Here is a 14,923-nt window from a genome sequence, read left to right as displayed (position 1 = left end):
CAGACACACACACATGCCCTTCACATGTGGGCTGTGTGTAATTGGACACATTGCCACCTGTGTCTGACAGAGGCTTTCTGCTGTCAAGAGTCAAGCGTGAAAGTCAGCTAGAGAAATCAAAGTTAGGGTGGGAATGAAAACACTGTTTGTGGTGGTTGCACACACATATACCCAACACCAGGTTCAAAGTGGGGACGGCGTCATGCATGACCTCACCAAAAAGGCACAGTAACCTGAGTAATAAGCATATTTGATCTCCCCCACCACTTTGCAGAGATATGTGCATGTGTGTACGTACCTCTGTCAAACCTTGATCTTCCACTTTCTCCAGCGCTAATAGAGGCTGACACCTGAGAAGGGCCAGTCTATGATTCCCCCCAGCCTGTTCAAATTAAGGCCTGTTCTTTAAAGGTATGCGAACAGCAACACCACCTCTCAACCTCCAGACTTGATGCTCGTTCTTCAGTGAAAACACTTGTGTGTGAGAATCCCACTGCTGGTCAAGTCCTCTTTTGACTTCCTCTGCTTGGTGATGAAAGTGCCACCACATTTCTTTCAATATTTTTTTTTTCTTTGCTATTCAAAAAAAAATATTCTGCATAACTGACACACTTAAAGCAGTGTTAAATAAGACTGGCATTTATATTTTTCTTTCACTTATATGGTTGAGAGAAGTCTTTATCATAGTACTATGTTACATCTCAATCCATAAATACAGATTTTGCAGCTTAGTCTGTAAAACCTCTGTCATGGCTTGTAAATAATTTGTGTTTTTTTTTTTTTCTTTCCCTGTTGTGAGGTTTTACTTTCCCTTTTATGTCTTCTTTGCCTGGATAGTGAAATCACATGGAGCACATTCTAAAAACTTACTTGGGGCTATGACACAGATGTATTCAACATGTGGCCTTGTAATGCTGTGATAAGGTTATTTTTATTTATTTATTTATTTATTTTTTTTTTTAATTTTGCAACAAAAAAAATCATCCCTTGTCATTGCTCTAGTGCAGTAAAAATGAGCTCCATCAGTTGTTGGATAAAACTAGTGGGAGGCTGTACAGATGCTGTAGCCCACTTCCTTTTCAGAGGCCTCCATGGAGAATTGTTTCCGAGTCCACACAACTTAAAATCCAGATACATGTTATCCTGCAATCATTTCACAGTGTAGAGAGGAAGAAATTCCCGTTAACTGACTAGCCCAACCTGTAAAGACTTCTTAAATATAGAAATGAGCATAGTTTTTCTACTGTCTTTAACATTTAGTGTGTAGTATCTGAGGTTGCACCATGCGAAGAAATACAGTTTTTGTAAACTAATAAACTGGCTTGACTTACTTTCCTCCAAAATTCTTATTGAAAACAAAACACAAATTATCATATTCTAGCTTGAACAATATGCAGTAAACTAGCAGTTTACCAGAATATCTGATGCATTGTTGTTTATATTTGAAGCAAGTGGTAAATTTCTCAAAATTTTATTGATCAAATGCAGAGAGCTCTATAGACCTCTAATAGAATAAAGAGTCAACTCCCACAACCATGTCTAAGCATGCTCCTTAGTCTGTTTTCTGTTTCTGCAGAGTTGTAAAATCACTCCATACCTGGATACATCTTTTTTTTTTGCAGGCAACAATCTGCTGTGACAGTGAGATGCACTGAATCTCATCCCAATCATGGTAAAATGTCATTAATAATTGTGTGCCTACTAAAAGTTTAAGGGCATTTTTCTAATTTTAGATGTCCTAGACATCTTGCAAAATGAAAATTATAGCAAACTGTATCAGTTGCACTGCTCACTCAAGCCAGGTGAGTTTCAGGTGGGTTAAACAGGTAATAAATCTCTTACCATTGTTCCAGATCTGACTGGGTAGCAGAGGTACGATGAGTTTTTTTAGGATGCGGGCAGTAAGGAACTTTGGGAGGGAGGACAAATGATAATCGGGACCAGGTCTCCATGTGCAGAGAGCCAGGCAAGGCCCAGGCTCTGTCTCTGGCCCTGACTGGATGATTCGAGACATCTTTATGTGATTACAGAACGGGGCAGAGTTTGATTAGGTTGCGGGTGGAGGAAAAGTAGAAGATAGAAAGGACTGAAGAAGAAAGAGGAAGCAGTAAGATGGGCTACACAAAACAGAGGGGGGAGAGAATGAAAGGGTGACAGAACATGGGAGGGAAGCAGAGGATCCTGGATGAACAGCTGCAAACGGGCTATTTATTCCATCGCTGGAAAATCTCCTGGTGATAAGTCAAGTGGAAATGATAAGCTACATTGCACAGCAAATTCCACCTATCTTTTTCTCCAGTTCCTCTCTCCAGCCACCCTTCCATTTGACCATGTGCCTCACTTCCACTGGATTAAATGAGAAAGACTCCTAAGGGTAGAGCCTGTCCGTGTGTGTGTCCCGGTGTGTGTGTGTGTGTGTGTGTGTCCCGGTGTGTGTGTGTGTGCTCATGCTTGCCTGCCTCTCCTGGCAGCGTTCCTACTCATGTCATCCAGTGCGCCTACCTGGGAAGGAGGCAGAAAGGAGGCTTAAAACCCTTAAAAAGCCTTGATGAGACCATGAAAAACAGCTGCGCTTGTTTTTCGACTGCTTCTCTCTCCCATCATCATGACCAAGTGGAAAAATGGGATAATGGAAGTGGTGTAAAACGGCATTGAGTTAATTCATGTGTCTCTGTAAATTCCAGTCAAGTGTTTGAAGGCTGCAGTGCACCAGAGAGTGAGAGAGAGGTAGAACGAGAAAGAGTAGGCTTGGATTTATGTGGCTGGCATGAAGAAAAGATTCTCTTCTGCTATTCCGCAGTGTCACGTTAGATGATACAATGAAACAACCAGTAATTCTGTGTGTGCATATGCGCCTATATAAGTCGAGGAGAGAGAGATTGAGACTGGTCCCAGCTGTCCTTTAACAGTTCATTGCATGTAAAGCTGAGTGATTAGAAGATGGGAGAAGAGCTCAAAGTTTGATTTACAAGACATAGCTCCCATGTAGCATCCCATGGGTTAGATAGCTCAAATTCTGCTCACTGGGACAATGATAAAGCCTGTCTTGTCTTAAAATCCCCAAATGGAATGTGTCCAGTTTATAGTGTTTTTCCAAATTTCTAGAGCAGGATTTTAAGAGCAAGTTCCCCAGCCAGCCGTAAATTCATTCAGTTTGCATTGTCAGTTTGACATAGTTTCAGGTCCTGCTTTAAAATAGTTGAAGACTAAACACTTTATCACTAGATTCTTTATCAGAAAGAATATATCTAAAATATTATTTTCCCATTCACAAACACAAACAGAACACACACAGAAGACTCAGAGATGACAGACGCAGAGATCTGGGAAGACTAGTTGTACTGCTGAGTGCTCTTTGTTTTTCCCACCAATAAAATTATGTTTTTATTACCTGCCCAAAAGCTTTAGTCTCTCTACTTCCTGCCTGGTTTTCTTTATCACTCAGCACTTCATAAACACAAGTCAGGATGAGCACAAGACATCCTCCCCTCTTTAAAGAGAGAGCCTACTCAACTGTCCTCAGAGGTTGTTTGTAAAGTTTTGCTGACAGCACAGTTTTAGTAATTCTCCTTAATTTTGGCTGTTTGTTTCGTCCTATGTTGTATCTAATCTTTTTGCTGTTTTTCTTTTTGTCTTCCTCTTTCCACAGCTGAGGTGAATATCGAACTATCACGACCCCTAAAAATCAATCCCACTTTGGCAAAGCTCGAGCAGGCCAAAGCCTATCTGAAGAAGGTCCTACCAAACCAAACATGGGACCCCTCCAGTAAACCACCGTCTGCTTCCTCAACCCCTCATTCTTCCCCTGCAAAAACACTGCACAGGGGCTTTTCTCCTCGTTCAGACCCACATCATCAGGCGTCCGCCCTAGATAAAACAAACAGTGTCCGGGCCATGGCACTGTCCTTCCACAAGGTCTCTCTGCACACTGCCCAGATTGTAGTAGTGATGGAGACCGAAGCCCATCCAATGAAGCCCAGCATGACAGTGTCGGTGTCGGCCATGACAGGAAGTCTGAACATGAAGTCAGGGCCTAGGATAGAGGGTGAGTAAAGCACAAGTCTCCTTTTTACTTGCCTACCCACCCACCCACCTAACTAACTAACTGACTAACTAACTAACTACAAGATGGTAGTGATTATGAGGGAAGCAACATGTGAACAGTACAAGGGGCAGAGACACCTTGCACTGTAATCAGAGCCTAATTAATTTGCCCTTGACTGACTACCAAAAGAAATCACTAAGTAAAAACATGCTTTAGTGGCTGTCATTATTATTAATTGCGTAGTTGCAACCTTTATAGACACTACATTCACCTTCATGTTTCGGTCAGAATGGTAGATGTATAACTTATGACAACTTCTTTTAGTTATATTACCAGAGTTGTTAACTCAGGTTTATATTGTCATCATGACGTTCTGTGAAAAGCAGAACTGAAAATCATTGTTTAATAAGGTGTCACTATTTATCTCTTGCTTATTTGACTGCTAATGCAAGATTTTTTTTCTTTCCTCCAACCTCTTACTAAGACTTAACTAAGCCCAGTGAATGACCCATGTGGTATCACTCCAAAGTAATGAGGGCCTGGACCTGAAATGACTCATTGTTGCTGTTTGTTAATGTTAAAAGTTAAAAAAAAAACAAAAAAACATTGAATTGGTTATGTGATCCATCTTATTCTGCTGTATTTCAAGATATTGCCACTTGTTTCAAGGAAATTCTTGAAACAGGTGGAGTTACATTGGAAACAACTGTAATGACTTCACCCCTCTTGGCAGATTTTATCATCTTTTAAAGTAACCACATTTTTAAGACCCAGTAATGCAGTACACTCAGTGTACATGCTTTTTTTTGTGGTGTGTCCTTTGTCTAGTACCCAAACTTACCATTTGAGCCAACAGGAATCAATCCAGGCCCTTTGAACGTAAAGTACAGTGACACAGAGCTCCAAATATCTATTACAAAAATGCACTGGAGAACAAATTGTTCTGCATCATGTCAAAGTGCATTGTTGGGTTCTCTGTTCGAAACTCATAAGGTCTTCACCTCACTACAGTATGTGAAGTGCTGTGAGATGACATACATTGTGAATTGGCGCTATATAAAACTGAATTGAATAATGTGAAAATTGCCCCCCGCCATGGAAAAAATTGTTCAGCAATGGTTTGAGAAATATGACAGAGTTCAAGGTGTTGGCCTACAATTTCTCTAAATCTCAGTGCAATTGAGGATCTGTGGGATGTGCTGAATAAACAAGTCCAGTCCTTGCAGCATGAAGGACTTAATGAGTCTCCTACTGATAACTTGGTACCTGAAATCACAGGATGCCTTCAGAGATCTTGTGGCATCCATACAAGGGGCACCACAGAATGAGGCAGGTGGTTTAAATGTTGTGAGTGAACAATATAGACAGTTGTGTGCCCGTCCTACTTGTGTCTAGTGTATTTAGACTGGAAATATGTTGTTTAACCATGTCAGGGACTGAATAGGATGCACCAGAGCTTAACTGTGAGCTAACTGTCAGTTCATTACAAAGGATCTGAATAGTTACATAGAAAAATAAGATATTTCAGTTTTTGTTTTTTTAGTTTTTTTTTTTTGACAAAATGCCAAAAGCCTGTTTTTGTTTTGCTATTGTGGAGTACTGTGTACAGATTGGTGAGAAAAAAAAATGAATCAGATCTATTTTAGGATTAATTGGAAACATAACAATTTGTGGAAAACTTGAAAGGGTCCAGAAACTTTTTGTAAGGTCAATATAAAAAGAGTTTTAGTTTCTGAATATTTATTGATCAGAATTCCACTGCATAACACTATGTCAAACTTTCCACTTTCCACCCTTGTTGAATATGTGATGTGTCAGCCTGTTTGGAAGTTTTGACATTCTGTCATTCACTTACACTGGGAAAGCTCTTGAACCAAATAGCAGTTTTGCTTTGAGTATTATTTGGAATATTGCTGTTTTTTTGCATGTGCTAGCAAAGCCCTCGCCAAAAACAAGGTTTGTCAGTAAACTGTAAAGTGAGATGTTTGTGTTAGTCTTGGATATAAAGTTGTTGTGAGACTATGTGTGCATTTGATTACACGGATGTGTGTATTATGTTCTGTGAGAGAAAGATATTTTCATGCATTTATGTACGTGTGTGCATGGAAAAGATATTTATTTTTGTGTTAGGACCAAACCCTACCTTCATAAACACTGACTATTATCCAGGAGGCATCACAGTGTTTCCATTATGACAATCAGAACTGCTAATGCTAATGTAAATTAAAAAGCTTCCAATTTCTCTCTGCAGCTGGGTGTGAGCCGGCATGCTGTAACAGATGATCTGGATTTTTTAGTTTGTTTTTCTGTTTTTGCTATTTTTTGGCATGTCCATTAAGTTGGACAGTAGATGGAAACAGAAGGGTAAAAGATAATAAAGGGCAGACATGCAAGATAACAAAGTCCACTTAAAGTTATAGTTCTGCAAGTAGATGGTTTTTTTATCTCAGTGCAACTAAGAAACACATCCTCTGTTGACTGGGTTTGCAGTTGACGAGGACAGAGATGAAGCAAAGCTCCCTAAGTGCCTGCATCTGTTTTACAGATGTTCTTATATAGGGTTACTTCAGATAAAATGATTGTCAAAAATGTTAATTAAAACCTCAAACAATTTGCACTTTGTTTACTCAAATCTGCATAACTGCACGGTGACACAATACTCAGCGCTGTTGCCCTGCTCTGATTTTCACCAGCTTTTCAGCTTTCATCCATCTTTGATGTGTTGTCTTTGATAAACACAGTTGAAACTGTGTGCACTGCAATGGAAACAGAGTTTAGAGACAATGGTGCTAATATGAAAGCCAATCCTCTCCCTGACTGTACTATTTATAGTCATTGCTCTTTCTTTTGCACACAGTAATGCTTTTCAAAGAATTTGTTAATAGTACTTCTTTGATTTCCCTACAATAAACACAGGAAGCACAGTAGAGATTGATATGTAGTGCCTTTTTGTGGATATTGTTTTCCCCACAGTTACCAGCACATTGAAACCGAGTCACTGTTGCTGCTTTCAAGACATTGCAGCATTACTGGACACAAATAAAATTGTTGGGATCAGGACCGCTGGTGTTTATTGACAACCACTGGATCATATCATCCTTATTTTGGCTCTAAACACTTTGAAATACTGGCTGTTGTTACGGCTCAAAAAACATAATACCATGCATGTCTGTTCTGAACAAGACATTATAATAACTGCCATAAAAGTAATGCTGTCATCATGTGCTGCAGACATTTTGTTCAGCGCCTCTTATATCATATTTGAGTGCTCTATGAAATACCGGAGAGGTTTAAAATCTTCTTTGTAGGTCTCATTAAAGACACTGATATTTCATCTCTGTGCCTCATCTCTGAACACATGTTGCAGCAGCATTTGACTAACACCTGGAAATGCTGACAGTGTAAGAGAAGAGATTTTACGTTGCTCCAAAGGCCCATGATGAAAATAATGTTTGCCTGGGAAAAGGTTTTAAAGATTTTGAAGCAAATGTCAGAAGCTACCCTTCTAAGTAACATGTTTGTCTCACCCAGTTGTTTCTCCATTTTTTGTTGACAACTTAAGCACTGTTATAGATCTTTGTCACAACACACATGGCCATTTTCCCTCAGGGCTTCTTCACATAGTGTTTCCAGATTTGTTGCCATTGAAAGGAGACAAACTGTCTCCAATTACACGGACTGATCGCTGGTGACAATAGATGTATCTGCTGACTTTTAGCCTTAGCTGCACTGCCTCCATTAGTCACCACTGTGGTCTGCTCCATACCTTAGAAAACGGATACCTTGGAATTTTCCGAAGATAAAGGTTAGGATTCCCATTCTGTAATGTTGAGCCTTTGAGCTGCCACAATAAGTCAGCAGGAATTACCCCCCTGGGAGAGGCTGTACATGAGAGATGTAAGACAGGAGAATGTACTACTACTGCTACAGTATGCATCACTACTGTTGCTGCTGTTGCTGCTCTGCTGGTCCTTAGTGGCAGACTAAGACTGATGGACCAAATCCTGAACAGACCTCCAGTAGATGCCAGTGTGCTTGGAAAAACAAAGGAGAGGGAAGGAAGGGTTGTGAAAGAGGGGAAGGAAAGGGCTTTGGTGATAAAGAAGTCAAGGGAAAGAAAAAATAAAGAGATGTAATGAAAGAAATGTGAGAGGAGAGGAGGAGTTTAAAAATGAAGTCATAGGAATGGATGGATTTTAATTCATCAAGATTGTCAACATTAATCAGATAAAAACATTACATCTTTATTCCTATATCACCCTGATGGTTATATTGGGTTTATATACTGGTAAGGTAGTCTGGAGATTGAATGGGGGATGTGTATATAGTGTGCTTTTTGTGGGTCTGTGCTTTTAAGTTGTTAAAGTCTGTATTTATATTTGATACTAATATCTTCTATGTATCTCGAATGTGTATTTCAATTTTTTTTTCCATCGGGGTCTGCTGATGGAAATTAGCTGGTAGCAACTGTAAATCAGTGCTTCAGCACTTTTTCTATCAGATACATGTTTTTGTGCATTGTATAAATAAAGGAAATTGTAAAGGAAATAAAACATGGGTAGGCAAAGAGAAGAACACAGATTGAACAGAAAAAAGGATGCATTAAAAGACAGGAAATAATAACAAGATGAAATAGGCCAGAAGATCATTTAAGTTAAAAAAAAGAAAAAAAAAGGATCAGTCATGAACAAAGTTGGAGAAAAGCAGAAAAATACAGGAGGCAAAGAGAAAGTGATATGGGTGAAACAGCACATGCAGACTGCACTGTGTGAGCAGTAGGCTGGGTCTCCTCAATATATGTCATTACACTCACCCCGTCCCACCCTGTCTTCATCACCGTGCATCCATGGCTGTCATCCACCCCCCTCATCCAGGGAACATCTGGGGCTCTGTACCTGGTCATGGCAGCCCCCCTCTGCCAGGGGACAAGATGGAGAGAGAGGGGATTAGGTTGACAGTGAGGTGTGTTACCAGATCCTGTGTTAATGAAAAGCAAGTGGAAGCCCTGCATTCCTCGCTCCATCCACGGCTCACCACTCCCCAAGGTAGGGGGGCATTTATAGTTCAATGAAAGAAAGGAGGGAGGCGGGCAAAAGAGAGAGAACAGATGTCCTAGGGTCCATGAAACAAGACCCTCCCTAATCTCTCAGCTCTCCGTCAGACTGCCCATAGAGTGCCCCTGATTTCCTCCGAACACACACACCCCCACACCAGCAGAGCCTGTTACAATAGCACACTTTTTATATGCGTACAGCATACACACACACACACACACACACACACACACACACACACACACACACACACACACACACACACGTGAAGCTTTCGCCTCAGCTCTTTGCTTCTGTGGACCCCCTGCTTCTTCATGGTGATTTACTCCAGCACACTTGTAAAGGAAAACTTCTTTTTGTGGAACAAAGTGAAAGCTACCCATTATTTATCAATGTTCCTTCTCTTTTTTTTCAGTTCAAGTTTTATTTTGTTTCCCTTGAATTACGCTTGTGTCAGTTTGTTTACTCTGCTGAAAGAAAACCACTCTCTTCCATTTATCATAGTATCTCTTTCTTCAGTGGTCAGGGAAAGGCAGAGCTTAGCAGAACCAGAACAAGATTTATGTGTGGAAATACACCCTACTGTGATTTGGCCAACTAATAAATAGTTTTCAATGCATTAATGATAGAAATATGTCACAGAGAAGACATGGGGAGCAAAAACACTGTCCAGGTGTTTAACACATTTGGTTACTCAATCTAAATGTAGGCTGTAGTTAGTTGGTTATACACGTGGAGTGTACAAAAGCTACGATGTCATTTGAGTTGATTATCTGACACAAACACGAGTTAGAGATTGCAGTACAACACTTTTGCATAATGTTCAAAACTCATATTTTGAGCAACAATGGTGGCTCTTAGAATGGAAGAATATATTAGGTCTGCAGCTAATGATGATTTTCATTAATGGGCAACAAGATGATTGTGTCCTTGATTAACTGATTAGTTGTTTTTCTTGTGAAATGTCAGAATATTATGAAAAATGCCAGTCTCAGTGTTGCAAAGCCCAGTGTGACCTAATCATATTGTTTATGTCTCACCGTCACCTCATAACCTAAAGATATTCACAGTCATATCATTTTAATATTAGCAATTCCTCAAAACTACCTTCAAGAGCTCATAGAAGGTGATTAAGCCAATGTGAATATATGTTGCCATCATTTTTCATTGAATCTGACTTGTCAACTAATCTTTTAGCTCTTTTGCATATATTGTATATTACTAGCTTTATAAACAGCAAGCACAAATATCAAACAATCAGTAGCACTTTGCCAGCTTTTCAACAGCAAGTATGTAAGATGTTTGATTTAAACAAAGATGTTATTTCATTTTTTTGGTGTGTACCTACTGTATGTCTGTAGAGGTAACTACCTATAGGAGGCAACATTTTGTATTGGGATCTTAAAACTTGAACTTGCAAAATCCTAACTAAAAGGGGTTGAATATATTTTTAAATTTCCAGCAAGTGCATCTCAAGGCATGAAAGCTAAGCCCTGCTGTTAGGACCAAATTTTAGGCCTTTCTGCTTTCTCACAATCAGAAAATAACTGACGTGGGAGCAGCTAAATTACTGACATACAGAAACTAAGAAACTGTGGTCAATCATAACAAAATGAAAGTGTTATGGTATATGTTCAGTGACCGTAACACCGCATAAATTGCGTTGATCTGCCTTCCCTGGTCACCTGTATCTTGTCAAACTGAGCCAGAGCAACTTTAGCCTATGATCCTCAGCAGTTCACTCAGATTTTGGTCAGTTTAAGCAGTTTTATTGCTGAGTAATAATCAGTCGCATTACACTGCTGAACTGTGAAATGACTTGAGTCAACAATATCAGGTCATTTAAGGTTATGAGTTTTTACACTTAAACTCCCCATTAGCAGCATTGCGCTTTATTTCTTCCATTGCTGAGCATTAGATTGCCAGATTCGAGTAATGCATAACATTAGGCCCCTTTTCTTGTGGACCACGGCTTGTTCTACTTGCAACATATCACACTGACAGACACATACCATTGGAGCAGCCAGAGACATTACTTATTAAGTTACACTTAAAAACAACCAAACCAAGCCTGAAGCTACATGAAAAGAGACGGGCCAAACTTGACCTAAAACCTGATAATTTGTCTGTTTAGGTTGGGTAACAGAATGACAAAGTGAAAATTCCTATTATGGGAAAAAGACGTCTGTACATGCAGCCTTATCTTCTTATGTATCTTCCTACAGAGAGAGTACATTTAGAGTCGACTATTAAGAAATCAACACATATCAGCTATACATAATTTGCTCAAGCGTTGCAACTGTCATTGAACCCATGTGTAACTCATCAACATTCATCAGTTACTGTATTTGTAACGTCTTGGATGACACACAGCTTCCTGCACTGTGCCATTTTGGCCGACAGAGTCCCCTGCTAAAAAACCAGTTTCCTCTAGTGTCCTATAGTGGTCTTGTGGTTAGTGAATAGCGTATTTCTGTGGTGAGTGACAGTATATTACTCCTATTACTCTCACCATCCCAGAAGGTCTGTGGGGGCCTCCGCTAGTTATGTAATGACTCCTTTAGGTTTCTTCTAATTGATACCAGTACGTCGCGGGGTATAAATCAGCCAGGCAGTGGTCAGATAACGGCTGCCAGGGAGAAACCGACATGGTAAATCAGTCTCCTATCCTATCTAATCTTACCCGTGTGTTTGCCAGAGATGTATTTCACTTTAGGAAGATTTCCATCCACCCTTTTCCCCCCCACCACCCACTTGGTTCCTCAGGGGTCATAGGTTGTACGCTAGGTTGCAGTAGATGTGTGTTGGTGCACTGGAAGTTTACTATGACAGCATGAGGTATGCAGGAGTAAGTTGCTCTGTGCAGATCAATGAGCGCTTCTGTGATCAAAGTTCATTCTCAATTATTGTAACTTAGTCACTCAATCAAGCACCAAATCCCTGGTGTATAAGTGTGTATCAGGTTCTTATATTTCTTTAGTTTCACATATGCATGTATACAGAATTGAGTTTGTTCCTTACAAAGATCAGAGTGAATCAGCAGCTGCTGTTTAATAGCTATAGACTGCTTGTTTTTTGTATGTGACCATTTTGGTAATAAGGACAAATTTTCACTGAAGTCAAGGACATCTTAGAACACAAAAGCATTGCTCCTGAAGTTGTATGACATTACCATGCAGTATACATGAAGACCACAGTTGTGTCTAATATTAAATAGAGCTAAATGGTGGTAATGAATAATTATTTTAATGTAAAATGCATATGTGAAGTGGGAAATGTTTTTCCCGTTTCTAAGTTAGACGTATACATGTATGTCTGTCTCTTGTTAAGTGATAATTTGACTGGCATCCAACATGTATCATGTCACTTACCGTAGCCATGTGTCTGAGGTCAAGACACTCCAAAAAGCTGCTGCTCCTCCTTTATTTTATGTCCACCTTCAGCCTTTTCATTCTCTTTCTCTTCTCTCTCATTCCATCCTATTTTATGGCCTCATCCTTGTCTTTTGATCAATGTGTGAACATATCATCTGTGAATATGTTGCATATATAATATATAGTTAAACACATTCACAGAATTGGCACCTGCCTCATCTTCCAGTATTTTCTTAGCTCTACCATATTTCTTTTTTTTTTAAAACATTCCTTCCGCTCCTCCCTGCTGATGGCAGGACTTCACAGTTCAGCAGTGTAATGTGTTTGGGCTGTCTGCTGACACATCCCTGGAGACAAACCTACATTGTGGTAATATAGTCATGCAGGCAAATGCAGCGATGGAGAGAGCATGGAGAAATGTACCTCTGACTATTATTCGGCTTGGAAGGAAGAATGGAGTTCAGGATGAAGAAAGAAAGGGATTCCCCCTTATTAAAACCACTCCCAATTAGGCTGATTACCGACAGTCCTGGCTGCTGCTGCTGGCTGTAACACCAGGATGCTGCGGTCAACTGGGCTGTAAATGACGCATGGTGAGACAGGAGAAAATGCTTTGATACACATTGTGTGTGCGTGTGTAAGTGTGAATATAGGAGTATGTGTTTCCAATTGTTCACCTGGGTGTACATAGTTGTGTGTCTGCATTTACATATATACATATGCAGACATTTGGCTTTGCTTTGACTTGTTTGCTTATGTGTGTCTGCACTTAATATGAATGTGCTTTTATACGCGTTTGAGAAAGATTCTCAATTTTACAGGCTAGTTTGGGAGTTCTCTTGTGCTGTCTAATAAATCGTAGCCATGAAAATAAACCCAATGTCCGCAGTTCAGTAAGTAATCTCTAACAGTTCTGTCTGCACTACAACACCAGAAGATATTAGCAGGTAGACTGCCAACTTGTATCAACAGTGCCTTTCCTGAGAGGAATGAGTCATCTCAGTGTAAAATTTCCCCCAGATTGTTTTATGCAAGTGAAACCCTCTTTCATTGGAACCCCCTCCTGTTGTGTTATTACACTCTGTTGTGGAATAAGTTGTTCCTTGGTCAGTTTACCAAGCTTGGAAAGTTCTGAGTACTCTTGTGTGTCATATCTTCATCATATCATAGCTCACTTTCTGTCTCACACCCTCTGGTCTTGTCTCTCCCACATCCATGTCTACATCGATTTGTCTCCTCATTTATCACTTCCTCCATGTGCCTTTCCGTCTCTCCCTCAAACCCCATTTATTCCATTTTACCCCAAGTGAACCCCAAGTCCAGAGTAGTCAGTCTTTTCCAAAAGCACTGAGATATAAATAAGGCAAGCGTTTTAATGTAAAATTACCTACATCTTACTGGCCCATACACCATCAATTTGTCTGATTTGTCTGAATGAACTGGGGTGTCAAGTATGCATACTACTCCATCCACAGCAATAAAAATGACCAGAACTGTGTATTCTACATAAGTTTACTGATGTCATGTAAAGGAATTAATGGATGTTAATGCTCATTACTGTTAGATTATTGCTACAATCAAATATAATTTAAATCTTGCTTTATATTCTGTACACCTGTTAAGAGTTTAAAAGTCACACATTTAAACAATAGGCACTGTAATCATAGTTACTAATTTTATTTACAACCAGAGACTGCATCAGGTGTGTTGCTGCTTTCTTTTACTTTCCCAGACTTACAGCCAAGCCGAATGGTGTGAGAATGTCTTGAGTTAAAAGGCACATTTGAAGAACCGCTTCTCAGGGCGTTATTAGTCATCTCGTGTTGAGATTTCCAAATGGGCTGCTGTTGCTGCAGCTTTAACTGACCAGATCAGCCCTCCCATGTCAACAGCCAGTAGAAAGGGTTTCAGTCTACTGAGTTATGGGACCGAAAGGACAACTTCAGAACAGCCTGCGACCACAGTGACACATCTCTGTTTTAATGGAAAGGACAGGGAATGTTTTAAGCTTTCCTTATTAAGTTGGGGTTTTGCTACTTTTGGTCCTTCAGAAATGAGTGGGTGTTTGGCTGCTCTCTGGATCACATCAGGGTTTTCTCACTGTCATCATGTCTGCTAAACCTTTTCGTTTACCAAATCTCAAGAAACACGGAGTTTAAACTTGAATCTCATACAGGTTAACATTAGAGTAACAAAATACTCTACCTGTTAACCTACGAGCTGATTGTTTCATGCTATACTCTTCCCAAATGGAACTAAATTCTCAACACTCTGGCAGCTTATACTCAGGCTCATAAAAAGCTTGCTTTCTACATACCATTCCTCCTAAAATGGGGGAACCATTTAATTTTTATTGGTCATCAACTCATCAGCTGGGAAACATAAAGGCAGAGTCGTTGACATAGAGAAACTAATACTGCTGCTTTTCCACAAAACCCAGGCATTTATGC

General features: G+C 39.9%; 1 protein-coding gene across 5 annotated transcripts in view; it reads left to right on the top strand.

The window, feature by feature from the left end:
- Positions 1-14,923, top strand: part of LOC111569393 (intermembrane lipid transfer protein VPS13B) — a 322,692-nt gene that overhangs the window by 237,283 nt on the left and 70,486 nt on the right. For all 5 annotated transcript variants that reach the window (XM_023271473.3, XM_023271472.3, XM_023271475.3 and 2 more), the window contains exon 38: positions 3,650-4,045. In XM_023271473.3, coding sequence (XP_023127241.2) covers positions 3,650-4,045 — 396 coding nt within the window. The remainder of the gene's footprint in view (positions 1-3,649; positions 4,046-14,923) is intronic.

Source organism: Amphiprion ocellaris, chromosome 9 (assembly GCF_022539595.1).
Source record: "Amphiprion ocellaris isolate individual 3 ecotype Okinawa chromosome 9, ASM2253959v1, whole genome shotgun sequence".
Classification (NCBI taxonomy): Eukaryota; Metazoa; Chordata; class Actinopteri; family Pomacentridae; genus Amphiprion; species Amphiprion ocellaris.
This window is presented reverse-complemented; position numbering and strand designations above follow the sequence as displayed.